General features: G+C 40.8%; 1 protein-coding gene across 1 annotated transcript; it reads left to right on the top strand.

The window, feature by feature from the left end:
• On the top strand, positions 1-28,000 carry FEM1C (fem-1 homolog C). Its single transcript, XM_045486151.1, has 3 exons — positions 1-355; positions 1,211-1,947; positions 23,269-28,000. The coding sequence occupies exons 2-3, from the start codon at positions 1,404-1,406 to the stop codon at positions 24,576-24,578; spliced, it is 1,854 nt and encodes a 617-aa protein (XP_045342107.1). The 5' UTR covers positions 1-355; positions 1,211-1,403; the 3' UTR covers positions 24,579-28,000.

Below are 28,000 nucleotides of genomic sequence, written 5' to 3'. Positions count from 1 at the left end.
CGGCGGCCGCCGCCCTCCCCCGGCCCAATGGCGCGGCTGCCGCGTCAGTGATGTGAAACCTGGCTCAGGCTCGTCCGGCCCCCGGCCCGCAGCCCATTACACCATCCGCCGCGGCATCCGCTGCAGCTGCTGTAGCCCGCGCAGCCAGAGAGGGCGGGAGGCGGCTCGGCGTGGCGGGGCGGGGCGAACGGCGCGGCCGGATTCATTCCTGTGGGGCGCGGGGCATGGAGGAGCTGTGCGGCTGCAGGCGGAGCAGGCCGGTCCGGGCGGCGGCGCGGACAACGGTTTCAATTTAAGGGGGGGCGGCGCGAGCCCGAGCGGCCAGCGGCGGTGGGGAGGACCAGCCCCCGGGCAGGTAGTGGTGGCGGCGGGGGCCTGCCGGAGCCCGGGCTGCGGCCTGAGGCGCCCGTGGGGAGGCCTGGGCGGGAAGGGGAAGGAGGGCGCCCCCGGCAGCGGGCGGCGGGCCGGAGGCCCCCAGCTTCGGCGGCCCGGCGGGCGAGGGTCGTGGTCGCTCGGGGAAGGGGCGGCCGGGGTCCGGAGAAGGTGGCGGTGAAGGTTACGGAGGGGCACGGGGTCTGGGGGAACCTGCGATCCCTTGCGGGGTGGGGGGGGGGAATCAAAATGGGGCGGGCGAAGTTAGAGAGAAGGCGGCCGGATTTCCTGAGAGCTTCGAGTAGTTTTAAAGGAAAGCGGACCTTGTCGGGCGAGGGCTTTGGCGTTGGCTGGCCGCGGTTTGTCGTGGCCGACCTTTTTGTTCCTTCTCGAAACCCATTCTGGCCATAGCGAGGCCTTCAGTCTCGCGCCCTTGGCTCGCTCCCCTCTGCAGATGTGAGGAAGAGAAACATTTCTGAACCCGCGTCCCTCGCCGCTTTCGGGTGCACTCTCCCTGGGCGTGTGCAAAGCAAAAACTAGAACAATGCTGGGCTGCTCTGGAGGCGAGAAAACCCGGTCGCCTGTAGTGTTTCAGTTTACCGTATATAGAAAAGAAACTGCCTCCCACCAAACCAAAACATTTGGGTCTGTGTGTAACCTTTTTGTAGTCTTTCCCACCGTGTTTAGGTGGCTTGAGTTGTCCCTTAAGTATGGGACTATCCGGCCCCCTCCCTCCCCCTAGGAGTAGAAATTAAGAAAACCTAAACAGCGTTTTTGCCTTTACCTATGGAAAACTCACAAATCCCCCCCCCCCTCTTTTTTTTCTTCCTTTTCCTAGTTTGGTGCTCTGGTTTTCAGATGTTGGAAGGCAGTAAGACAGAACACACTCTCCGTGGTTTTATATCCGTTTGGAGTGCCGTGATTAACATTGAACTTTGGTTCCTGTAACTCTTGCCTGTGTCCGTAGAGTTAGGCTGGGGCTTTGCTTTGAAGGATAAACAAAAAAGCGCAGCCAGCTCAACCGGACATAAATGGATCTAAAGACCGCAGTGTTTAACGCAGCTCGGGATGGCAAACTCCGGCTTCTCACCAAGTTGTTGGCAAGCAAATCCAAAGAGGAGGTTTCCTCTTTGATCTCTGAAAAAACGAATGGGGCCACGCCACTCCTGATGGCCGCCAGGTACGGGCACCTTGACATGGTGGAATTCCTCCTAGAGCAGTGCAGTGCCTGCATAGAGGTCGGGGGCTCCGTCAATTTTGATGGCGAAACCATCGAGGGGGCCCCGCCGTTGTGGGCCGCCTCTGCCGCGGGACATCTGAAGGTGGTTCAGTCTTTGTTAAATCATGGAGCGTCCGTCAACAACACCACTTTGACCAATTCAACCCCTCTCCGAGCCGCCTGTTTCGATGGCCATTTGGAAATAGTAAAGTACCTTGTGGAACACAAAGCCGATTTGGAAGTATCAAACCGCCACGGGCATACGTGCCTGATGATTTCCTGTTACAAAGGACACAAAGAGATTGCGCAGTATTTACTCGAAAAGGGGGCAGACGTTAATAGAAAAAGTGTCAAAGGTGAGTGCAGCCTCTTCGTTTCTGTGTTTTAAGTGTTTACCATCGTTTTCAGGAAGCTGGATGCATCACTGTAAACAGTGGGCGTTGAGTCAGCCCACATTGACAGACCTGTTCCGGCTAGGTGTCCCTTCCAGCATAACCTTGTTGGTTGTTTCTCTGATGTTTGAGAATACGCTGAATGAGTGTGATAACAAGCCCTCAGTCGCTGTGTTAAGTAGCATTTACCGTCTCTTATTTGGAGTACTCTCCAATTCCTGGGTTCCCCAGACTTACAGGGGATGTTAGTGACAGTTGACCTGAGCCTTTAGGCTTGTGTTCAGTCTACTTGAGAATATACTTCAAGGTAACATATTTTTTTTTAGCCTAGATTGTTTTGTTTTTTGTTTTCTGTTTTTGTTTTTAAAGAACGCCGGTGTAGTAGAAACTACTATATTTAGTGACTCATTGTCTTGTGTCTTGGGTAGGCATTTCATTTGTTATTTTGTCAGGGAAGGCCAGGCCACACTGACCTGGAAGGATTAATGTCAGTGGAAAAAGAAAATCTGTCCCCTTCTTCTCTTAATTTATTGTGTGGCCAATAGAAAACCCTTTCACGTTGAGCATGTATTAAATATAGCGAGAGAGAAAACAGATTTTAAAATATGCTACAAAACTGAGCACAGAACAAGGCGTGGATTTGTTGGCTAGCAACAGTGTCAACACCTTTGTGGAAAAGAAGGGCTCAGGTTCACAACTGTGTGTAATTTTCGGGGATGTAATAAACCTAAAGCAGCAAATGATAGTTGCGAAGCTTTTTTTTTTTCCCCTAAACTCTCCAAGACAACTGTTTTGATAGCGTATTTTGATGCTTGGAACCTTTTTTTTCCCCTTCAGCATGTTTGTTTATGCAATAGCAAAGTGATTCACAGCCCAATTTTAAAAAAACTATTAAAACTTAAAAGGAGCCTACACACATGGAACGAAAAATTCAAACAATTCAAATCCATTTCCAGTGTTTACAATGAGAAAGAAGTCTGATTTCTAGACCTCCAGCCCCCTGCAGCCTCTGTTTATAAGCACTCTCCGTTTTTGTGTGTTCTGGAGATAGTCTGTGCGATGACAGTATACTTGTCTATGTCTCTTCCTCCCTCTTTCCCTTCTGTTAGTTGATGCATATTATTTTGTTGTTGTTGTTGTTTTTAAACCTTAAATTATCTTGGACGTCATTCAGCTCCAACACACAGAACTGCCTCATTCTGTTTCATGGCTACACAGTATTTCATTGTATCAATATACATAATTTATCTAGGCCCTGTTGATGGACAGTTAGGTCACATCCAATATAAGCAGAGCTTCTGTGAATATTCTTAAACAAAAGTGTGGCTTTGCACACTGTGTGAGAATAGCTGTATTATAAATACTTATAAATGGAATTGCTGAATCAAAGGGTGCATTTATCATTGTGGGAGCCTCTGATTGCCTTTTGGAGAGCCTACACCACACAATTAAGGGACACTACATAGTTATTGGACATAATTCACTGAAATTAGTATGATCTTTTTAAAAAAGGCAGGCTCACTGATTTTCTGTAAATTTTTTTTGTCAGAGAAAATATAAAAATCTCACAAAATTCCACTTATAGACAATCCTTTCGAAAAATATTTCTGAATTTATCATAGAGATACATGTATGTAATTTTATTATATATGCTCTTCTGTAACCCTTTTTTTAGCTTAATAAATAATATCTGTAATGTCACTAATTACAGCCTTTTAATTTCAGTAGCTGCATACTCTCCTAATGGAGGGTTATCTTGCTTCTGTCTTTTCAGTAGGATAAAAAATGTTCCTGTAGACATTCTTTCTTACACATTTTTTCATTTGTTCTTGCTTGTCTTTGAGGTGGGTTGTTGGCTCAAATGACAGCATGACATTTTTGTTTGTTTTCAACACTCATTCTTTTAAAGAAAGCCTGTTTTAAGAGGACAGTTACTGCTTACGTGACCAGGTTACCATGGGAAATGCTTTGAAATCGTAAGTAGCTGAGAGAGGGTTAAAAGGTATGGCTGCTTGGGGCGCCTGGGTGGCTCAGTTGGTTGGGCCACCCGACTTCTGTTCAGGTCATGGTCTCACTGTGAGTTCGAGCCCCACAGCTCAGAGCCTGGAGCCTACTTCTGATTTTGTGTCTCCCTCTCTCTGCCCAGCCCCCCCCCCCCCCCCCCCCCAATAAATAAAATAAACATCAAAAACAAAAGGTATGGCTGCTTGTTTAGGCTTGTTGGATTTGTTGTTTCTTTCGTTTGGGTTTTTTATTCATTAGCCTAATAATACACAGATTGTTAAACTTCCATATTTAAGTAAAATTGTTTTAAACCCTTAGGTCATTGGAGAGATGAGTCCTGGTACTGTTTCCCTTATGGTTTTCAGAGGTTCTTTGTCTACTTCTGGAGATAGAATGTGTGAGACACCTGTGCCCTAAGCAGATCACATTTGTGTGAGCCTTTTCCCCTAGTAAACTGTGAGTGGTATCTCCCTCGATTACCTTTGCTCTTTCCGAAGAAGGTTCCTTTTATCACCATCATCACGTAGCTTTGCATGTGAGGACATGTATGCTGCCTCTTTTGGTCAAATGATCTAATTCTAGAGTTGTTTTTTCCTGCTGTATCAGTATCTACCACTTGTGGCTTTTACAAAAAATTACACTTACCATGAGAAAATAATTTTGTACCAAAAATTATTTTCAGATAGCCTCCTTTATACATATATATGTATGTATGTGTATATGTATATGTACACACATATGTATATATATACACACATATACATACAAATATAGTATTTTAAAAATATATATAACATGTATCACTTTGAAATTTTTTTTTTTTTCAACGTTTATTTATTTTTTTTGGGACAGAGAGAGACAGAGCATGAACGGGGGAGGGGCAGAGAGAGAGGGAGACACAGAATTGGAAACAGGCTCCAGGCTCTGAGCCATCAGCCCAGAGCCCGACCCGGGGCTCGAACTCATGGACTGCGAGATCGTGACCTGGCTGAAGTCGGACGCTTAACCGATTGCGCCACCCAGGCACCCCTAACATGTATCACTTTGTATGCATTGCTTTTACCTGTCATGGTGTCTTTTAATTTCAACAGTGATTTTTTTTTGTTTACTTATTTATTTTGAGAGAGAGAGAGAGAGAGGGTGAAATGGCATAAGTGGCGGGGGGGGGGGGTCAGAGAGAGAGAGGGAGAGAGAGAATCTCAAGCAGACTCCGCACTGTCAGCATGGAGCCCAATGCGGGGCTTGAACTCATGAAACTGAGATCGTGACCTGAGCCGAAACCAAGTCAGATGCTTAATCTGCTGAGCCACCCACGCACCCCTTGACAGTGATTCTTCATGAAAATTGGGGGCTGATTAAAGTATATATGTACCCTCCCCCACTCTGATCCTGAAGCTTCCATTCCTTGATAATCACTCTCTTACTGACTCTAGATTGTTTTATGGGTTAATGCATAATAAAAAAGCAGGAACCAGTTGAATCTAAGGGGAACATTGGAGAAGGATCTATGCGATAGAACATCGAGAAAGGATTCTGCCCCCCTCCCCCCATTTTTCCTCCTGTCCAAAAAGTGGAAAAGACTGGTGAGACTAGGGATAAAATAGAATAATTTCTTAGGAAATTGTGTGTGTTCACTGTTGGAAATGGTTCTGAAGAAAGAAGACACTGGCAGATTATGCTTGGTCTGCCTAAATACAAAAAGCACATGACCTCTACGTTCCATTGTATTCCATTGTTTTTTTGCAGTCACGCTGTCTTCTATTCGATACATGGTAATATTCTATTTGCAACCAACTCGTTACCTCTGGAGACAGTGGGTTCTTTCTTTTCCCCTGGCATTCAGAAAGGAGAAAAACTGAAATATTTAGAAATACTTCTCCATTTTAACACAGCATTTGATGTTTGAAATAGAGCGGGTTGCCATGTAGAGCCGTAGACCACAAATCAGAAGTGATTGAACAAGCCCGTGTCAGAGTGATCACATTTCAGCCCTTCACGGTTATGGTCATCTTTGGCTTGCTTTGTTTTTCCTTTTTTTTTTATGTTCTCCTTGTTCAGTTCAGAATAGGGTCTGTAGTATAGTTAGGTGCGCCCTTCAGTTCTGCTTTTACACCCTGATTTGATTGGGGAATTGAGCAGCTGAAAGTGATTGGAATGCTACAGAGCAGAAGAGCTTCTCTGAGTCGGGACTGGGGACACTGGTCCTAGCAGGATCCTCATGCTATCCTCATGCATGGCTTAATCTTTTTAAATACCCAAGGTAAGTAGGTTAATTGGTAATAAGATAATCACTGAGTTTTCTGTAGGCAAGGCATTGTGCTGGACATTGTGGGAGGCTCTGAGAAGACACAGGACGTCACATTTGCCAACTGCTAAGGGATTAGTATAAGTCCACGCCGGTGGATTTTAGAAGAATGTGATCTTCATGGAGACGCCGAACTGGGCCTTGAAAGGATTGTTGGGGTTCATATCTCTAGAATGCATTTGGTACAGTCTTATGGCGTGAGGAAGGGCACATTGAGAGATCTGCTTGGAGGGTCCAAGAATTGGAAAAGGCATATTTGGACCAAAGGGCGCTCAGGGCTAGATTGAAGTCTAGATAAAGGAGTTTGATTTTATTCTTTATGTAGAGGTAAGGCAGTGAAAGTTTGTGGCTGGTGTTTGTATCCATGTGTTAGAAAGAGAGCCTGGCCTGTAGTGGGTATTTGGTAAATGAGTTTGTTGAATGACTGTGCTGGATGTAAGAGAAAAAGGATTATACGCTCCTTGTTGGCAGGGACTGTTGTGTTTTTCTTTCACTATGGAAATAAATACACGCATGGAGACATGAAATAAGAAATGAAGACCGTAATTGTGAAAAAAGAGCAGTACAGGTGGGACTCCAGGGGATTTCTTTCTCCTCTCCTTTGTTTTCTGCAGTAGTTTAAAGCAAACCCTAGGCATATTATATTAGTTCTGTCCCATAGGATAGGCATTTTGGGGTCTAGGTGTATTTCAGTCAAGAAAATCTGAAAAAAGAAATCTTACTGTTTTTTTCTTGTTTTTCTTTTTCACCCACTGTAGCTCCAAAATTATTTTAGATAAGAAAATCTGCCCTGTAAATTAAGAACTGTTGATATTAAGGTAAAGGACCAAGAGGATACCCCTTGTCACCTAGGTAGTTTATTTCCCTGTACTTCAGGACTCTCTGAGACTGTTGGAAGTAGTTCTATTTTCTTTCTTGACTTTGAATATTCTTCTCAGCTATTGGTTCACCTCAACACACCTACTTCCAGAGAAGAGGTGAAGAGAGGGACATCAAATTTCATTCTGTTTTGTGGCGTTTCTGTGTTCATTCTGATTTTATAATAATGAAAAACAGCAACTTACTAGTTGAATTCATTCACATTCGAATCCCAGAGCATCAAGTTGCTCCCTTGAGTGGTTCCACCTTCATTCTTGCCCTCTTGTGTCCCTGAGCTTACGTCTCTGTATCCCCAGGGAGACTTGATATCCTCCTTGGAGAAGCGAAGCTGCCGAAAAATGTGTAGATAGAGCCCAGTGGGGAGATAGCCATCGTGTTCCTCTGCGCCTGGAGATTGGATTTTGAACTGTGAATCCTTACAAGTGAACCGAAGTTGGAGAAAATAAGTAGATCCTGAACACTACTGCTCTTTTAGGGCTATTGGCAGCGAGTTGGGCTTAAGGCTGAGGTTAAGTTTTACCTCTTGACCTTTGGGTACAAGTGGGACTGTCACCAAGTCTGTTTTTATCAGATTTTCCTAGATTAAAAAGTGTTTAAAACAAAATTCAGGAAGCCTCTGGCATTCTAGAGACGTATGTTCCTGAGACATTAGGAAGGTATGTGATGGAAGATAGAGGTGGGGACCGGCCCAGGTAAAGAAGCCATGTGGGTGCAAATCTGAGGAAACATGCCTCTTCCTTTTGTCCCCCACCGTTAGGAAGAATGGCCAGGAAAGGGAGTTTGAATGAGTCTCAATTGTAATGTTGATGTTTTCATCAACTGACATTGTGTAATTTTCATCACATTACACTACTGTTGATTGCTTTTAGTCTGGATTCCTAAGCTCAGGTCGTCTTAGCCTTGAAATTGCACCTGATGTCAAGACCCGTCTCCTAGGCGCTTCTGATTCCCTTTCAGTCATAAGAATTCATCTTACTTCTGGATGCAGATGTTTTTAGCATTGAACTTTGTTGGAAGCTCAAGGACCTGTGTCGTTAAATTTCCATATGCTTCGAACTCAGCGCCTTATACACAGGATTTATGAAGGGAGGGCACATGGTAACCTTGGCACAGTTTGTCCTTGATTCTGTTTTGATTCCTTTTTTTTTTTTTTCTTCAAACTCCTGTTCTCAGGTATCTCTGGTGTTAGCATAAACATGGGGAAGGGAAACATCCTGAGCAGAGGAACTTTCTAGTGCCCCTTAGATACCCTGAAGTGTTTCTCTCTACCCCTTCTTACCTCTTCCCTTAACACATACCATTTAGTTACTCCAGGAATAAAATACTTGGAATCAGCCTTGTTCTGCAGCTGAATCGCAGGCCCCCTCCCCTCCTTTGCAAGTGAGCCTCTCACGGTCCCAGCCACAGAACTGAAGAAGAGTGGATGGCAGGCACAGTAGGCAAAGAGCAGCGGTGAGAATTGTTCTTGTGCATTTCCAGTAAGTCTGTTACAGTTAGAGACCCTTTAATTGCTGTTTCTAAAAGTCAGAAGTTTTTACCAAAAACGCAAGTACTTTGATCTTAAGACAGCTTTGAGACGTACTGTTCGCCCATTTAAGTGTGTGAATCAGTGTGTATTCACAGAGTTGTGTGGTCATCACCACAACTACCTTTTCATCCCCCACCCGCCAAAACCCATATCCAGTCATACTCACTGCATCCCCTCTCCTCTCCCACCTCAAGTGCAGAAACCTTAGGCAGTCACTAATCTTTCTGTCCTCTGGGGACATAGGCCTGTTACGGACATTTCAAATGGAGTCCTAATATGTGGTCTTTTATGATTTGCTTCTTTCCCTTAGCATATTGTTTTCAAGGCTTGTCCATTTTGTAGCATGTTCTTTTTATTGCTGGATAACCCCTTGTGTAGATAGACCACATTTCTCCATTTATCAGTTAATGGGCATTTGAATTGGTTCTACTTTTTAGCTATTAGGATAAGAATGCTGATAAGAATATTCATGTACAGGTTTTTGTGTGGATGTATGCTTTCATTTTTCTTAGGCATATATGGAGGAGTGGAATTGCTGGGTCACATGGCAACTCTGTTAACCTTTTAAGGAACAGCTAAACTATTGTCCAAGTGGCTGTACCGTTTTACATTCCTGTCAACAGCCTAGGAGAGTTCCAGTTGTCCACACCCTCTCCAACGTTTGTTACTACTATTTTTTCTTTTGGAGGGGGGAATAGCCATCTCAGTGGGTGTGAAGTGGTATCTCATTGTGGTTTTGATTTTGATTTCACGTGATGATGTTCACCATTGTGTGCTTTTCATGTGCTTATTGGCCATTTGTTTATCTTCTTTGGACAGGTGTCTTTTTGTTTGCACGTTTTAAAATTGGGTTATCTTTTTATTACCGAGTTGTAAGAGTAATTTATGTATTATGAACGCAAGTCTTTTATCAGATATTTGATTTGCAAATATTTTCTCCTATTCTGTAGGTTGTTTTTTCACTTTGTTCTTTTTCTTTTTTTTTTAAACTTTTTTAACGTTTATTTATTTTTTTGAGACAGAGAGAGACAGAGCATGAACGGGGGAGGGTCAAAGAGAGAGGGAGACACAGAATCCGAAACAGGCTCCAGGCTCTGAGCTGTCGGCACAGAGCCTGACGCGGGGCTCGAACTCACAGACCGTGAGATCATGACCTGAGCCGAAGTCGATGCTTAACTAAGCCACCCAGGCGCCCCATCACTTTGTTATTTTTCTAAGTAAATTTAATTTTTTAAAGAAAATGAGAGAAGTTAAGAGTAACGGAAAGGGAGTCAGGTATACCATTAAAATAAGAGGAACAAGTGAAATGAGTACTTAAAACAAACTTAATTTTTTTTATTTTTTTGTAAAAACTGAAGTGCTTATAAAATGTCTCTCCCTCCCATTCCTTTTTCCTTCCTTCCTTTCTTTTTATTGAAGTATAGTTGACAGAACATTGTATTTGTTTCAGGTGTACAACATAGTGATTTGAGTAATAACGTACGCAGTGTTCATCATAGTGAGTGTGGTTACCATCTGTCACCACGCCATGTTACTACAGTATTATCGGCTGTATTCCCTGTGCTGTACTCTGTATCCCCATGACTTACTTATTTTATAACTGGAAGTTTGTACCTATTAATCCCCCTTAGCTATCTTGCCCATCCCCCCTTGCACCCTCCCTCTGGAAACCACCTATATTTATGAGTTGCTGTTTTGGTTTGTTCATTTTGTTTTTTAGATTCCACGTACAAGTGAAATCATATGATCTGTGTCTTTTGCTGTCTCACTTATTTCACTTACCATCCCTTTTGTCCCATCCATGTTGTCACAGATGGCAAGATTTCATTCTTTTTTGTAGTTGAATATTACTCCAGTGTGTGTGTGTGTGTGTGTGTGTGTGTGTGTGTGTGTGTGTGTGTATGTATACACACAGATGCACATGCACACACACCATGTCGTCTTTATCTGTTTATCTGTCGATGGACGCTCAGGCTGTTTCCATATCTTGGCTGTTGTAAACAGTGCTGCCATAAACATAGGGGTTTATGTTTCCACAGTGGCTGTACCAGTTTACGTTGGTGTCTTCACTCTTCTGATAGGTATTATTCACAGCAATTTGGATTTTATTTTACAAACTGATTTCTTAAAATATTCACCTTGTAGATCACTTAGATTTGACTTAAACTAGAAAATTGTTAAGAATACACTGCAGGGGTTTACTGATATCCTTTATTACAAAGGAAAGTTTCTGAGGGTCAAACGGTGTAATCTAGTCATAGAACACACCCTTTTCCTGCTGTGGCATAGAATTTTCTCATTCACACATAAGGTGGAGTGGAGATACTCGTTTTTCTGTGTGGTGTGAAATAGGGCTGTGACCTAACCCTCCTTTTCAACTTCTCTTCATGTGTCTTTTTTTTTTTTAATGTTTATTTATTTTTGAGAGACAGACCAAGTGCGAGTGGGGGAGGGGCAGAGAGAGAGGGAGACAGAACGTGAAGCAGGCTTCAGGCTCCGAACTGTCAGCACAGAGCCCGATGCGGAGGTCGAACTTGTGAACTGTGAAATCATCACTTGATGATTTCATCACTTGATTTCATCACTTGATGAAATCATCACTGCTGAAGTCGGATGCTGAACCGACTAAGCCACCCAGGAACCCCCCTTCTTATTTTTTAATGTTTATTTATTTTGAGAGAGAGCACAGTGTGGGAGGTGTAGAGAGAGAAGGAAAGAGAGACTCTCAAGCAGGCTCTGTGCTGCCAGTGCAGAACCCATCATGGGGCTTGAACCTATCAACCGTGAGATCATGACCTGATCTGAAATCAAGAGTTGGATGCTTAACCGTCTGAGCCACCAAGGTGCCCCTTCTCTTTGTATTTCTTGATATCATTATTAGATGTGTTAGTTTAATGGCAGACACCTATATGACAAACAGGAAAATAAGATTTCTCTTCTGTTTTGAAAATAAGATTCCTCCTGTTTCCCTGGCGCTCATAGTAGCAAAGACCAGCAGCGTAGGCATCACTTAGATCCACCCTGGATCACCTGAATCAGAATCTGCATTTTACTGCGATCCAGTGGTGATTGTGCACACTAAAGCTTGAGAAGCACAACTTTATTTGACTAAAACACATACACACAAAACTTGAACTGTGTGAGAACTTTACAAAACAGCAAAATCTCTTCAATTGATATTGTTAGAAAAAGCAGTTTATAGTAGACATTTTGTATTTGTAAAACATTGTATAGCCCTTACGAGAACATTTTTGTTTCAATAAAAATAGAAATTGGGAGTGGTTTAGGAACTGACTTAATTCTGATCCTGGAGAGCCTAAGTAATCTTATTCAAATGGAGATAGTTATAAATTCTGTGTTGAAGTTCTTGTATGATTTAAGTCGTTAGTTGATTGGTAACAATCTCATGCAGACAATCACTTATTTATTGTTTAGTCAAGGCCAAAACATCTGGTGTGGAGCCAGGGAACTGTTAGGGCTCCAACTAGTTATTACTCAAAATACTAGTTTGTTTTTGGATTACTTATTTTAGGAAAATCTTGACCCCTTCGGTAGGCACCTCAGCTTTCACAGTGGAGTGTAGTCTCATGTGCCTGCTATCACAAGATTACAGGTCTCTAGAATTAACAGCAGCCAAGATTGGCGCTTGTAGAAAGGTCTTCTTGAGAAATACTGCCATGATTTTTGTTTGTTTTTTGTTTTATTAAGTTTTTATTTTAATTCCAGTATAGCTAACGTACAGTGTTACGTTACTGTCGGGTGTACAACATAGTGATTCAGTGCTTCCACACATTACCCCGTCCCGGTGCTCCTCATGGCAAGTGTGCCCCTCAGTCCCCATCACCTATTTCACCCATCCCCCGAGCCCACCTCCCTTTGGTGACCAAGCGTGTGCACCTCCGTCTCCTTCCCTTAGTGTCCATCCCAGAAGCCTCTCAACGAGTAGGGCTACCTTTTATTCTTCCAGATTCTTCGCACTGTTTCTATGTTCAGTTAGAGGGTTGAAAAGTAATATATTTAAGATCATACTGTGTTAACTTTCTGCATAAATACTTTAACTGAATTAACACTTGGACCGTTAGCTTGATTTTTAAGAAATGGCCTTTTAACAGACATGCCTTTTGAGAAATCATAAGCATTTTCCATAATGAATTCAGTGTTAGAAGTTTTATTTTTTCTTCAAATGAACATGTTCTGAGTCAGGCATTGAGAATTATATAATACAATGTTTATATTCTTTCTTTTTTTTTTCCTTTAGTTAAAGGTAAATTAAATTTCAATGCTAAATATCCCTAATTTCATCTAAGGTGCCTGGTAATATTAGTATTTATTTTTGAACCTTGTGTTCTATTTTTAATTGGCTTTCTTACTCTGAGGGACACAAAATTAAGACCTTATGAGGTAGAGATCGCGAATCTTGTGTATTATGGAAGCATTTTTTTTTTAAGTTTATTTTTGAGAGAGAGCATATGTGCATGAATGGGGCGGCGGAGGGGAGAGAGAATTCCCAAGCAGGCTGCATACTGCACACTGTCAGCATGGAGCTCGACTCAGGGCTTGAACTCACAAACCGTGAGATCATGACCGAAGCTGAAATCAAGATCAGATGTGTAATCGACTGAGCCAACCAGATGTCCCTGGAAACATTTTTAAGAGGCACATAACCCAGGGAAAATGCTTCAGTTGAATATTTAGTAGTGCTTGGTACATGATGTTATACACCAAGAGTTTAAGTCATTAATAAACCTAGCAAAAATTAAATACAATTTTATTGGTCTTTGATGTATAATTTAGCAGAGGTTAGTCATCAGGACATAGTTAACTTGATTTTTAAATTCAACTTGTTAGATATTTTATACAAGAACTTGCGTTTAGTACTGAAAGCATCTCTCTCGAACAAAACAATAGAGCAAGGTATATACCATAAATATAGCAGATAACTGATCAACATTTTATAAAATGCATAGAGAAAGTCAGACTAATAGTCCCAGAAACTGGAACATAAATAGACTTGTCATAAAAGAAAATAAAGTTTGTGAACAGACATGGGAAAATGCTCTGTGTCTCTAGGTATAGAAGTAATATAAATTAAAATTCGAAAATTCATTCTAGTACCAGAAAGAATACTATAAAAGTGGAACTTTTATTAAAAAAAAAAGTTTTTTTTTTTCAATGTTTATTTTTGAGAGAGAGAGAGAGAGAGAGAGAGAGAGACACAGAATCTGAAGCAGGCTCCAGGCTGTGAGCTGTCAGCACAGAGCCTGACCTGAGGCTCGAACCCACAAACTGTGAGATCATATCCTGAGCCGAAGTCAGACGCTTAACCAACTGAGCCACCCAGGCGCCTCCTATAAAAGTAGAACTTTTAAAAGATTGTCTAATTACTTTGGAATGAATTAAAGATGTATTTTAAGCTTTCACACATTTGTGATTCTATTTTAAATTAGACATTACTTTTTTTGTCATTTAGTTATTGAGGTATAATTTTATACAATAAAACTCATCTTTTTTAGCAAATAGTTCTGTAAGTTTTGATACACATACACTGTAGCTTGCCCACCAGTATAGTAAAGGTAGAACAAGGGTTCCTTCATGCCCCTTTGCAGTTAGCCCCTCTCAATCTGGCCCCTGGCAGTCACTGGTCTGTTATCTGTCCTTACAGGCTTTTAGGCACTAATTGTAATAGTGAAAATCCTGAAGCTCTGCAGACATCCATTGACGGGAGGTGTTTGTGTTAACTTGGTTCATGCCTCCTTGCTTGAACTCACCATAGAGCCATTAATAATGATCGCGTAGTATCCATGGAGTTCATGTGGACCATGTACCTACCGGTATCCCATCGTGACAAAATGACAGATGTAGGAGAAAAGCAGGAAACAGTTGTAAATAGACTGATTAGAACTTTATCAAAACATCTATGTAGAAAGACTTGGAGACTTCAGATAAAAATTATAGTTGCTTTAAAATTATGCTTTTTTTTTTTTTTTTTTTTGCCTCCCTTTTCTAAACTTTTGAGTCAAGGTCTAGACTATAATTCAGAAACATTTTTTCAGGGCTTTTAGGGCATGAAGCTGTGGTGGTCATATACATAACTTGTTAGAGTAATTAAGATTTCTCTCCTGAGATTTTACTTTTTAAGCTTACTTTATCCTAAGTTTGAATCACTTTTTGTGATACCAGCTATTAAAAATTTAAGAATCTTTGGGGCGCCTGGGTGGCTCAGTCAGTTAAACGTTCAACTCTTAATTCTGGCTTAGGTCATGGCCCCAGGGTCATGGGATTGAGCCCCGTGTTGGGCTCCACGCTGAGTGTGGAGTTGCTTAAGATCCTCTCCCCCTCTCCCCTTCCTCCCTTCCCCCCCCCTTCCCTCCTTCCTCCCTTCCCTTTCCCCCACTTGTGCACTCTCTATCCCAAAATAAATAATAAATATTTTTTAAATGTTCGTTTATTTTTAAGAGAGAGGGATAGAGTGTGAGCGGGGGAGGGGTAGAGGGAGAAGGAGACACAGAATCTGAAGCAGGCTCTAGGCTCTGAGCTGTCATCACAGAGCTCGACTCAGGGCTTGAACCCACCAACTGCGAGATGGTGACCTGAGCCAAAGTTGGATGCTTAACAACTGAGCCACCCAGGAGCCCCAATAAATAAACATTTTTCAAAAATTTAAGAATCTTACCTTAGCCTTAGCAGTGTGCTAACTGCTAGCTGGGATACAAAGGAAATATTACATGGGATCTGTGTACTTTAGGAATAGACTGTTAAGGTAAGAAAACCGGTTTGTGTGGCAGTAATACTGTACTGTTAGAAGATATGACATAATATTATAATAGCCCATGTAGTAGGGTTACCTACCAGGATAAGTGATACATTTATTCATTAGGCATTCCCAAAATGACAAATCGATGTGGTATAAACAAGATGGCCTCTTTGGGCAGCTGAAGTTTCTGTTGAAACTTGAAGGACAAGAAGTTAAAATGGTAAAGAAGGAAGAGTGTATTACAGGGAAATGAAAAGCCGAGGCGTGGATACAAGTGGGATTGTCCCCCATGCTGGGAGGGACACTTAGGACAGAGTGACAGGAAGCAGAAGTGGGGTCTCTGCCATGTGAATGATTGATAATGTCTTTTGAATGAGAGTGTTGACCAACTATGGCCCGGGGGTGAAATCCTGCCCACCTCCTGTTTTTGCACTGCCTGAGAGCTAAGATGTTTTACCTTTTAATGGTTGGAAACAAATTTAATGAAGAAGAGTATTTTATGACTCATGACAATGCCATGAAAGTCATATTTCAGTGCCCATAAGTACATTTTTGTTGGAAACCAGCCGTCCCCATTCATGTAACGTATGGTCCCTGGATACTTCTTGACATGGCAGAGTCGAGTGGCTACAACAGAGACCTTACAGCTTGCAAAACCTAAAAATAACTGTCGAGCCCTTTATAGAAGAAGTTTGCCAGCTCCTGGCAAGATTCACAGTGCAGCATTCGTATTGGACGTGCTGATAAATGAGGCTAGAGAAGTAGGGTAGGGTAAAATCCACTCCTCATAGTGTGTCTTACGTGTGTTACCACTAACCAAGATTCAGCTTTACTTCACATGTTTTTTCTAAAACTAAGGATTTCTTCCTTGTTGTCCTCCCACCCTACACAGATAGTGCCTTGAGAATCAGTGCTGTGGGATTCTTCAAGCCATCTTAAAGATTTTCAGCTGTTTCTTTAGAGGAAGCATGAAGGGTGTTGAGTTGGAAAGTAACATGATCAGTGGAGTTTCATTAGGAGGTTTGGCTTGTATTAGATAAAACTTACTCATCAGATTTGAGGACGACTAGCATTTAAAATATGACCCCAAGGGGGCGCCTGGGTGGCGCAGTCGGTTAAGCGTCCGACTTCAGCCAGGTCACGATCTCGCGGTCCGTGAGTTTGAGCCCCGCGTCAGGCTCTGGGCTGATGGCTCAGAGCCTGGAGCCTGTTTCCGATTCTGTGTCTCCCTCTCTCTCTGCCTCTCCCCCGTTCATGCTCTGTCTCTCTCTGTCCCAAAAATAAATAAACGTTGAAAAATAAAATAAAATAAAATAAAATATGACCCCAGGAATGAGCAGAGCACTACGGTGGTGATTGGGAGGCATGGGTGTGTGTTCTATTACTAATGTCTCTGTTTTCTATTTGTAGAATAAGTGTTTTCTCTGCCTGCATAGTTATGGGTGTAAGATGACAAGGGGGCAACAGTTGATACATAACATTTAGGAAAATAAAAAATGCTGTGCTGCCGTGTGGATACTGTTTTCTTCTCTGATGTCTGCTTTTTATTTGCTTCTGCTTTCTCTGGGTTTAATTTACTGTTTTTCTCCTTTACTTTCTTGAGATGGAAGTGTGGCCATCTTTTTAAAGCCTTTCTTCTTTTCTAACATGTACCTTTGAGCACAATTTCAGCCATATCCCACCAGATCAATTACTTAAGGTTTTTGTTCTCATCCAGTTACAAATATTTTCAGTTTTTCCATTGGGATTTCTTCCTTGTCTTGTAGGTTATTTAGAAGTATATATTTAAAATTTCAAATATATGGAGATTTTTCTAGCGTTTTGTTGGTGTTGGGGTGTGTGTGTGTGTGTGTGTGTGTGTGTGTGTGTGTGTGTGTTTGATATCTAACTTGCATTGTGAACTTAGAACATAATCAGGGATATCAGTCCCTTGACATTTCTGTGTGACTCTCTTTATGGCCAGAATGTGGTTGGTGTTTCTATTCTTCCCTATATCCTTGGAAGAAAATGGTATTCTACAGGTGTTGAGTCCAGTGTTCATTTATGTATGTCTGTTAAATCATGTTTGTTAATTGTGTTCAAAATCTTCTATATCCTTACCGGTTTTGGTCTTCTGTACTGAGAAGTGTGTTCAGGTGTACTTGCCCGATTGTGCATTTGCCCGATTCTCCTTGGAGTTCTGTTGATTCTTTGCTCTATATAATTCAACCTATGTTCTTAAGTCAAAAGAAATTTAGAATTACAGTATCTTTATGTTGTTTTGAATTTTATATCCTTATAAAATATTTCCCTTTATCTCTAGCCATGCTTTTTGCCTTAACGTCTGCTTAGTTAGCATCTGCTTAGTCCTTTATTTTATTTATTTTTTTTAACATTTATTTATTTTTTGAGAGAGTGTGAGTGGTAGAAGGGCAGAGAGAGAGGGAGTCACAGATTCAGAAGCAAGCTCCAGGCTCTGAGCTTTCAGCACAGAACCTGATGCAGGGCTCGAACTCAATGAACCGCGAGATCACAACCTGAGCCAAAGTCGGCTGCTTAACTGACTGAGCAGGCACCCCAGTCCTGTATTTTAATATCACACAGCTTCCTTATAGTTACTTTTTGCATAGGGTATACATTTTTTTTCCTTTTTTTCCTCTTTAGCCTTTTTCTGCCCTTGTATTGAAGGTTGTGTCTCCTGTAAGCAACATGTAGTTGAGTTTCATGTATTTGTATTTTCAGTCTGACATTTTATGTCTTTTAATGGGAACATTTCGTTTGCTTGCTTTTAATGTAATTACTAACATATTTGGATTTTAATCTCTATTTTCTGATTTTTATTTGTCCTATCTGGTTTGTGTTCTTTGTTTCTCATTTTTTTGTCTGAATTCTTTTTTTCTTAACTTCATTTTCTTTCTCTATATTAGAGACTACATAATAATGACATGCTGCATATCCGCTGTTATTTTATGGATTACTGTACTACCTTGACTTACCAAAGGAATAACATAAATTTCTTTTTTATTTTATTTATTTCTTTTTTCATTTTTCAAATTTACATCCAAGTTGGTTAGCACATTGTGCAATAATGATTTCAGGAGTAGAATCCAGTGATTCATCCATTAACATGTAATACCCAGTGTTCATCCCAACAAGTGTCCTCCTTAATGCCCCTTGCCATTTAGCTCATGGGCCCCCCCACAACCCCTCCAGCAAACCTTAGTTATATTTAAGAGTCTCTTCTGTTTTGTCCTCCTCCCTGTATTTATATTATTTTTGCTTCTCTTTCCCTTATGTTCATCTGTTTTGTATCTTAAATTCCACATATGAGTGAAGTCCTATGCTATTTGTCTTTCTCTGACTAATTTCGCTTAGCATAATACCCTCTAGTTCCATCCACGTAGCTGCAAATGGCAAGATTTCATTCTTTATGATTGCTAAGTAATAACTCCATTGAATATATATATACTGCATTTTTATCCATTCATCCGTCGATGGACATTTGGGCTCTTCCCATGCTTTGGCTATTGTCAATAGTGCTGCTATAAACATGGGAGTGCATGTGCCCCTTCGAAACATCACACCTGTATCCCTTGGATAAATACCTAGTAGTGCAGTTGCTGGGTCGTAGGGTAGTTCTGTTTTTAATTTTTTGAGGAACCTCCATCCTGTTTTCCACAGTGGCTGCACCAATTTACATTCCCACCAAACAGTCCACGAGAGTTCCTTTTCTTCACCAAAGCTTGTTATTTCTTGTCTTTTTGATACTAGCCATTCTCACAGATGTGACGTGGTATCTCAGTGTGGTTTTGATTTGTATTTCTCTGATGATGAGTGATGTCGAGCTTTTTTCATGTGTCTGTTAGCCATCTTGATGCCTTCTTTAGAAAAGTGTCTATTCAAGGAATAACATAAATTTCTGATTTTACCTCTGTCCGAGCCTTGCAAACATGTTTAGAATAGTTGAACTCCACTTACCCTCCTCTTATGCTGTTGCTGTGAAGCGTTTCATTGCTCTGTATGCATTTCAAGCCCTACAAAGCACTGTTCTTTCCAAAGTCTCTATTTCTTACGTATTTATCCCTTTTATTGATGCTTCTGCCCATATCTCGATGCTTCCATGTGGCTCATCTTTCTTTTGCCTAGAGAGAACACCCCGTAGTATTTAGGTCTGCTGGTCATAAGTACCTTGGTTTTTGTCTTTTTGTTCTTGCCTGAACCAGTGCTTCATTTCACATTTATTCTTGGTGTGGGTGTAAAATTCGAGTTGGCGTTTCCCTTCCTTCAGTGCTTTTAAGATACCATTCTGTTGACTCCCAAGTTCCTATTCCCCAGGAGGGCTTGGCTCTCAGCCCAGCGGCTCTTTTGCAGGTGGTTTCCACCTGTGCTCTGGTTGTAACGTTTCTCTCTTTGCCTTCGCACTGGGCAGTTTTGCTGTAGTGAGCCGGGAGGTGATATTCTTTGTATTTCTCTGTCTTGGTATTTGTAAGACTTCCTAAATTTGTGGTTAGTACTTCATCAGCTTCAGGAAATTCTCAGACTTTAGCTGTTTAAGTATTGCTTTGGGCCCATTTTCTTCCTCTAGAATTCTGGCTTTCAGGTTGTTAACCCTCTGACATCGTCTCTCACTGTCCCTGCTTTGCCAGCCTGTCCCCTCCATGCTGCTTTCTGTATATTTTCACCTCACTTATTGTCCAGTCCCTCAGTCTCTCTTCAGCTGTATGTAATCTGCTTTTAAAGCCACCCACTGAGGTTTTCAGTTCTAGAACATCCGTTTTGTTCCTTTTTTGTAGTTTCCACTTTTCTAATTCTCAGAAATGTTTTTTAATCTCTCATACTTTGCGAAGCATAATTATTATTCTGAGGTCTGTGTCTGATAACTATATTATCTGGATCTTCTGTTGGGTCTATCAGCTCTTATTTGTCTTGGTTTTGTGTTGCAGTTCCTTTGATTGGATACTTAACATTATATATAAAGAGTATAAAAAAATAATTTGAGCTATGGCAAATAGACAATATCTTCTCTAATTACTATTTGTATTTGCTTCTGGCTTTTGACTAGTTTAACTAGCAATCCCGAATTTCCTTAATTCAGTATCAACACTATCTTAAATTGGATTTAGGTTCCTCCAGTACCTGGTTTGTTTGCAGTTTGCCTTAACTGCTAGGGTGCAGCCCTTCAGAGCTATGACTCAGAGTGTATGGTGAGGGGGGAGGGGGTGCAGGGAGCAGTTCAAAGTTCCCTTCTTAGTGGGTTCTGGACTCTGGTTTTCTCCCCTGGCTCTGCCAAGTTGTCAGAAGCTCCACTCAGTTTTTTACTAGCTGCTGCTTCCAGAATTGGTAGAGGCCACTGGGGGAAGCTTCCCCAAATCCTGGACTTCTCTAATTTTCTTTCTGCTCCCGGATGTTGTCCACTTTTTAGCTCTTTGCTAAATCAAACAGATTTTTAAAAATAAATTTTTCAGCTTTTCTAGTTCTTACCGGGAAGATTGATCATACTCTGCCATTACTAGATGTGAAACTCTTCTGTATGTTTTTTATTTTTAAAAGTCATCTTTTTCAGTCTATGGTGTATTTCAGTACAGCAATTCAGTTAATTAAGAAAATGACTTCTCACAATCTAAAATTCTGATCAAGAATATGTCAATATGTTTTAAAAGAACACAGTAAAATTCTAAGTCAATTCAGACAAAAAAAAAAAATGACTTCTCTTGCATTGTTTATTTTTTTTAAGTTTATTTATTTTGAGAGAGACACATATGGCACGAGTAGGGGAGGGGCAGAGAGAGAGGGAGACAGAGAATCCCAAGCAGGCTGTGGGCTGTCCACAGGGAGCCCAACACAGCACCTGAACTCACGAAACCGAGAGACCATGACCTGAGCCTAAACCAAGAGTCAGATGCTTAACTGACTGAGCCACCTGGTGCCCCTCTTGCATTCTTAATCTTGATTTTATATGACTCTGAATGGAGAAGAATGCCATTGAAACCTTATATTTCCCTTATATTGTCTCTTTCTTAGAGGAAAAAAGTACTATTAGGGATTTTTAATTTTAAAAGTTTTAAAAATACATTTAGTAGTAGCTGTGTTTTTTAATGGAAATTATTTTGAACAGATGAACGTTAGTAGTCAAAAGCTCTGGGGTCTCTGAGTGCTTGGTTATATACACATTGCTAAAACATGCCATCAGACACCATTCCATTGTGGACCTTTGAAATCTTGAGTCAGAATAAATATGTGCAGATAATCATGTAATTCCTGTAGGTATCATGGAAGAATAAACAGGATAAGCCTGTGGAAAGATTAAAGTCCTAATGTGTCATAACTTGCTTTTTGGAATTTTAGTTAATAGATCTGTTATGTGAAGTATTCAAGTTTAAACCAGTGTTTAGTACACCTGCTGTGTCAGCATCCCCCCACCCCGAGCCGGCCTCCCCTCCATGTCTGGAGGTGAGTCAGCATACCATTGTAATCATGGCTAAGATGTATTGCGGTGACGTAATGAAGGGTGTGCAGCTGGATCCTAAGAGGGGGGAGGCACAGGTGGGGTCGAGAGGAATCTTTGCAAGCTTTTTTCGCTGTCTCCTTGTCGTAAGAGGTCACACACAGCAGTTTTCTGCCCAGGGAACCCCATTAGAGACTCAGAGCCCAGGGGTTTTCTTGGAGGCTAGTCACATAGGCACCCTTTGCGGAAATACCCCAAATTCCAGGCTCTCAGAAGGAAAGCAGGTATTCAGCATAAACTATATTATCAATACAAACAGGAAGCCACCCTTATTTAAGGAGGGTTTTCTGAACTCTTCACCAGACGAGTTCTCAGGTGTCAGCTGAGGGCTGTCCCTTAGCAAGCAGCTAGTTCTTTCTGAGGATAACCAGTCTCTGCCAGCTATGTTAACTCTTTTCTGCACATGTGCCTGAAATGACTCACTGTTGAAATTTTTTGCAAACACTGTGTAGAAATACCAAAGGTCTGTGTGATAATTTTTGTTATGATAACTGGTAAAATGTTTGGTATTGAACTCGGGCAACTGAAATACTTCGGTGGTTGAATTGTCTTAATACGTTGCGTACAGGCTTTTACGGCATGTGCCTGTTGTCCGTTTTAATCCACGTGTGGGAAGAACAAGACTGCGTCAGAACATTTAGTACATCTGAAAAAAATGTTTAAAAAATTAAATTACCATGGGAAGTAATCCATCATGAAAGGACACTTCAGATGTCTCTTTTAAACTTCATATCGAACCACCCACATATTTTTTTCAGATTTTAGTGGACTTGTTTTTCTTACGGGAGCTGAGGAAAGTACTTTGTCACCGAGGATTTTGACTAAGACAGCTTACCTCCCCATTTGACAATCAAATATTGAAAGACATAATTTCTGACTACTATTAGAATCAAACTAGAGGATCTTAGATATCATGGATTCAATTTCTTGTTTTTAAATGTGGAAGCTGACCCAGAAAGTTAAATGACTACAGAGTTGAATAGCTGGTTAATTTCATTTCATCACTTTTGAGTCAAAGAATATGCACTTGAAAACATTATTTAAAAAACCCAAGAGGCCATGGATTAATTTTGAATTTCATTTAGTGACTTGGATGATCCTTTCATGCCTAATTTGGTCATATAGTCACCAAACTTAACAAGTGTTTATTTAACTTCCGCTGTGTGTCAGACACTAGTTTTAGGTGCCAGGATAATTTTTTCTCATGTGTAGTCAAATTAATGTCCCACAAAGGGCGGCCTGGGACTGCCTGCTTCTCTTTAGGTTCCTCATGTGTTCCGTTGTACCCTGGTCCCTCAAAATCTGTTATCTCTTTCTTTCCTCTCCTTAAGGTAATACTGCATTGCACGATTGCGCGGAATCTGGAAGTTTGGACATCATGAAGATGCTTCTCATGTATTGTGCCAAGATGGAAAAGGATGGTTATGGAATGACTCCCCTTCTCTCAGCAAGTGTTACTGGTCACACAAATATTGTGGATTTTCTGACTCACCATGCACAGACGAGCAAGACAGAACGGATCAATGCTCTGGAGCTTCTGGGAGCTACATTTGTAGACAAAAAAAGAGATCTGCTTGGGGCCTTGAAATACTGGAAAAAGGCCATGAACATGAGGTACAGTGATAGGACTAATATAATTAGCAAGCCAGTACCACAGACACTGATAATGGCTTACGATTATGCCAAGGAGGTAAACAGTACAGAGGAACTAGAAGGTCTTATTGCTGACCCCGATGAGATGAGAATGCAGGCACTATTGATTAGAGAGCGCATTCTTGGCCCTTCGCATCCCGATACCTCTTACTATATTAGATACAGAGGCGCAGTCTATGCGGACTCTGGAAACTTCAAACGATGCATCAACCTGTGGAAGTATGCTTTGGATATGCAGCAGAACAATTTGGACCCTTTAAGCCCAATGACCGCCAGTAGCTTGTTATCTTTTGCAGAACTGTTCTCTTTTATGCTGCAGGATCGGGCTAAAGGCCTGCTGGGCACCACTGTTACATTTGACGATCTTATGGGCATACTGTGCAAAAGTGTCCTTGAAATAGAGCGAGCCATCAAACAAACTCAGTGTCCGGCCGACCCATTACAGTTAAATAAGGCTCTTTCCATTATTTTGCACTTGATTTGCTTATTAGAAAAAGTTCCTTGTACTCTAGAACAGGACCATTTCAAAAAGCAGACGATATACAGGTTTCTGAAGCTGCATCCGAGGGGAAAGAATAACTTTAGCCCTCTTCATCTGGCCGTGGACAAGAATACCACGTGTGTGGGGCGGTACCCTGTTTGTAAATTCCCATCTCTGCAAGTGACTGCCATACTGATCGAATGCGGTGCTGATGTGAACGTCAGAGACTCCGATGACAACAGTCCCCTGCACATCGCTGCTCTCAACAACCATCCAGACATCATGAATCTCCTTATTAAATCAGGTGCACATTTTGATGCCACAAACCTGCACAAACAAACTGCTAGCGACTTGCTGGACGAGAAGGAAATAGCTAAAAATTTGATCCAGCCCATAAACCATACCACCCTGCAGTGTCTCGCTGCTCGTGTCATAGTGAATCATAGAATATATTACAAAGGGCACATTCCAGAGAAGCTGGAGACCTTTGTTTCGCTTCATAGATGATGACCGGACTGTATGTTCTGCACTGTCAAAGCACGAATTGGTAACAGTTGTTTCATAAACGAGCACTGTTGTGATGACACCAGCATTCACTTAGCTTGATCTCCTCGTGCTCTCATTGGCTAAAGCATTAGAAGCATCCGATTGACAGGATTGGTTTCCCAGTATTTAATATAAATATACCATATAATATATTGTTGGTGAATTATTGAAAAATGTAATGTCCTCTTCAAATTTCTAAAATTGTCTGCCAAAGGCTTACCTGTTCTGGTTTTGTTTGCTGTTGGGTGTTTGGGACAGAGTTCACCGTTTTTCAGTGGTGTCTTTATACTTTACTGGTTTGTGAATTTTATACAATCGAAAAATCTTTCTTTTTCCTGCTTCTTCCTTCTCTTCTCCAAGCTTCTTCCCCATTTCCGCTTCCTTTGTTTTCCTAACCATTTCTACTTCAGAGTTTTTTCCCCCCTTACGGACCCATACTAGGTCGTACACCCTCTCCGGACCTGTTAACCATTTGCAGTTACCATAAGTGCTTTATCTTCTCTATGCACCGGCTTAAACTTAACTGTTGTATGTTGGCACATTTTCTATGCAGCAGTTGGTCAACTTCGACTCAAAACACTGTTAAGTTTCGTTACAAAATTCATTTTATGAAAGTGGTACTCTCTGTAGCATGAGTATTTAGAGCTACAGGTTAGCTACCCGAGCTCAAGCTCTTTTGTTTCTTTGTTTTTTTTTTTTTTTCTCTTTTTCTTCACTTCTGAGGTTTCTCTCTCTACTCCACTGAAATTATCGTGTGCTAAATTTGGGAAACAAATCTATTCTAACTCATTAACCCAGTTGAAATTTAGGTCTGTCATCTTAATATATCATGCAGTACAAGGAAGAATCTTTATAAAGCGACCCACCTTTCATGCTGCGCCAGCATTGGCCCGCTTGTGCTGATGATGTGATTAGGTGTAGAGCATTTGCTTAAATTTAACCTCAAAGTTTATCATACAGCTTTAATGAGTCACATTGACATAATTCAGCACTTGAACTGCAGATCACTTTTAGTTACCAAAAGAGCTAAAGCATGTCAGTGGCATGATGCTTGCCAAGCCAGATCTAGGCATCTAGGATAATTAAGGTATTTTAGTATGCAATTTACTGCCCTAGTATCAGAGGTCAGTAGAGTGTCCATTCTTTCTTTCTTCCAGCCTAAGTATACCTTTAAAGATACCTTGCATGAATTACTTTGGTCTCAGTTATTTGTCACTGTAGTTAAACACAAAGGTTGCAGTGCTTTCTATATTCCCTTACTGAAAGTTAGATTTGCTCTGCTTTTCTTTTTTTATGTGTCGATTTTTTTTTGTTCGTTTGTTTTCTGCGAACAGCTTTGCTAACACCACCACACACAGAAAGGGCTCTTTTAAGAAACGATAAGTGAAAAGTATTAAAAAAAAAAAAAAAAAAAGATTCAGGTAATTCTCATTCAGCACTTTATTGTTATTCAGAATGAAATTTATGATGGCACATTTGCCCTGCAAATGTCTTAATGAAATTGTTCTGAATAAAAAAGCTCCTCATTTGTTGGAGAAAAACTCAAGTTTACCTGTGAGTCGAATGAGCTGGATCACTTGGGTTTTTGCTTCCATTTTATTCTGAGGGTTTGATGTAATGGTATTTAAGGAGTCATCACTGCAAAGAATCACATTAGGTTTATTTCATCTTTATTCAGTACAAAACTCATAATGAACAGTAGTAAGTAAAAAAGCATTAGACTTACTTTCTGATTAAATAATTGAGGTTTAATTTTTTTTTTTTAAGATATCTTTACTAGGTTGTGAATTGAATTTCACCATTGAAAAGGGTGAATGGGATATAAATGGTCACTCTCTAGCCTTTCGATGAAGAGATTTTAAAACCATATTTACCACGGACAAATTTGATGGGATATTTGAGCTGCCACATGTATTAGTAATTTATGATTTAGACAAATATGCTAGAACTCTGAGACATCAGTATTTTGAAATCATTTGCCTCTGACCTTGTGGTATAAGAATTATATATGCATGAGCTACTTTTTTTAAAAAGGGAAACTTTGTAAGTACAGTAAATCTACACCAGTAGATCTCAGTAATTTGGGGGTAAATGATGAGCAGTTGGATTTTTAAGTGATTTAACATTTTCCCCTCTTTTTTGGGAGGGGATAAGAGGGCTTACATGCTCGTATAGTAACACACACCTCACTGTACTTTATAGGTGAACTTGAATCATACAACTTTAGTGGAACTAAGGATTTCTTGACGCAGCCTTTTCCACCACTAAATATTGATCACTTAAAACAGTTCTTCGGCTTTGAGAACTGAAATGCCTTATTTCAGTTTAGGGTACAGTTCTCTGTTCGCCATCTAATGCTGTTCGGAGCTCTTGAAAAATCCGTTAGTTTGATAGCTGAGAATGGTCCATGATTTCATTCTGGAGGAGGTTGGTTAAGAAACGTGACCTTGGACACCGTTAAGGCCTTTGTCTGAAAGTATTCTCACAGTCGTTCTTGACTGAATTAAAAAAAATACTTAAATTTGTGTTCCTTTTTTTTAACCACAAATGAGTACTTTAATACTTGATGAGCTAATTGTACTCGTGGGATTCGAACTAAACTATACTGTAACATGGTGATGTTGGCTGGGGTTTGTAAGTTTTGGTGACATTTCTGTACAAATGCCCTGTAAGGCCTGCTGATTTTCCAATGTTCCGCTCTTGATCATTCCTGGAAGAGAAATGGTCATTTTACTCAGATTATTAGATACCAGTCTACTTTATAAAGACAAGTGGATTATAGGTTTAAAAAAGAGTCATTTTCTTACCCATAAATCTGACATGGGCATAAAACCCAAATCAGCAAAAACTAACATGGTGCCCATGACGACTTTGAAGTTAAGCAATTGCTCACTGACAAAGTGACTACCTTAACGTGTAATATCTTAGAGACCCCGCAGCTACTGTGACTTGGGAAAATTCTTTAAATTTGTATGTGAAAAAGTAGCTCTTTAAAATCATTTTGCCCAGCTGAAACCTTAGGTTGAATTTTACAGGTAAAATAATCCTTGTAATTATCAGAATTGTGGGAACCAGATGAGATAACCATTTTCTCGCGTAATGCGACGGCAGCATTCTTGCATGGAACTTTAACCATTTTAGAGTTAGATCCTAGAGAAACTAATTGGTCGTCATCCTTTCTCTTCTCTCTTTTTTCTTTTCTTTTTTTTCTTTTTGCCCTCATATATCACTAAACAACTAGTTTCTCCCTTTTGTCACTTCCCATTGCGTATTTTTCAGAAGAAGTACTGTATTCAGATGCCAGCCAATAAGTTGTCACATAATGGAAAATGATATGCCACAACATTCATTGTAAGGTTTAATAAAATTAAATTTGCACCAAA

Source organism: Leopardus geoffroyi, chromosome A1 (assembly GCF_018350155.1).
Source record: "Leopardus geoffroyi isolate Oge1 chromosome A1, O.geoffroyi_Oge1_pat1.0, whole genome shotgun sequence".
NCBI classification, from domain to species: Eukaryota; Metazoa; Chordata; class Mammalia; order Carnivora; family Felidae; genus Leopardus; species Leopardus geoffroyi.
Note: the sequence above shows the minus strand (reverse complement) of the source record. Positions and strands in the feature narration are given on the sequence as shown.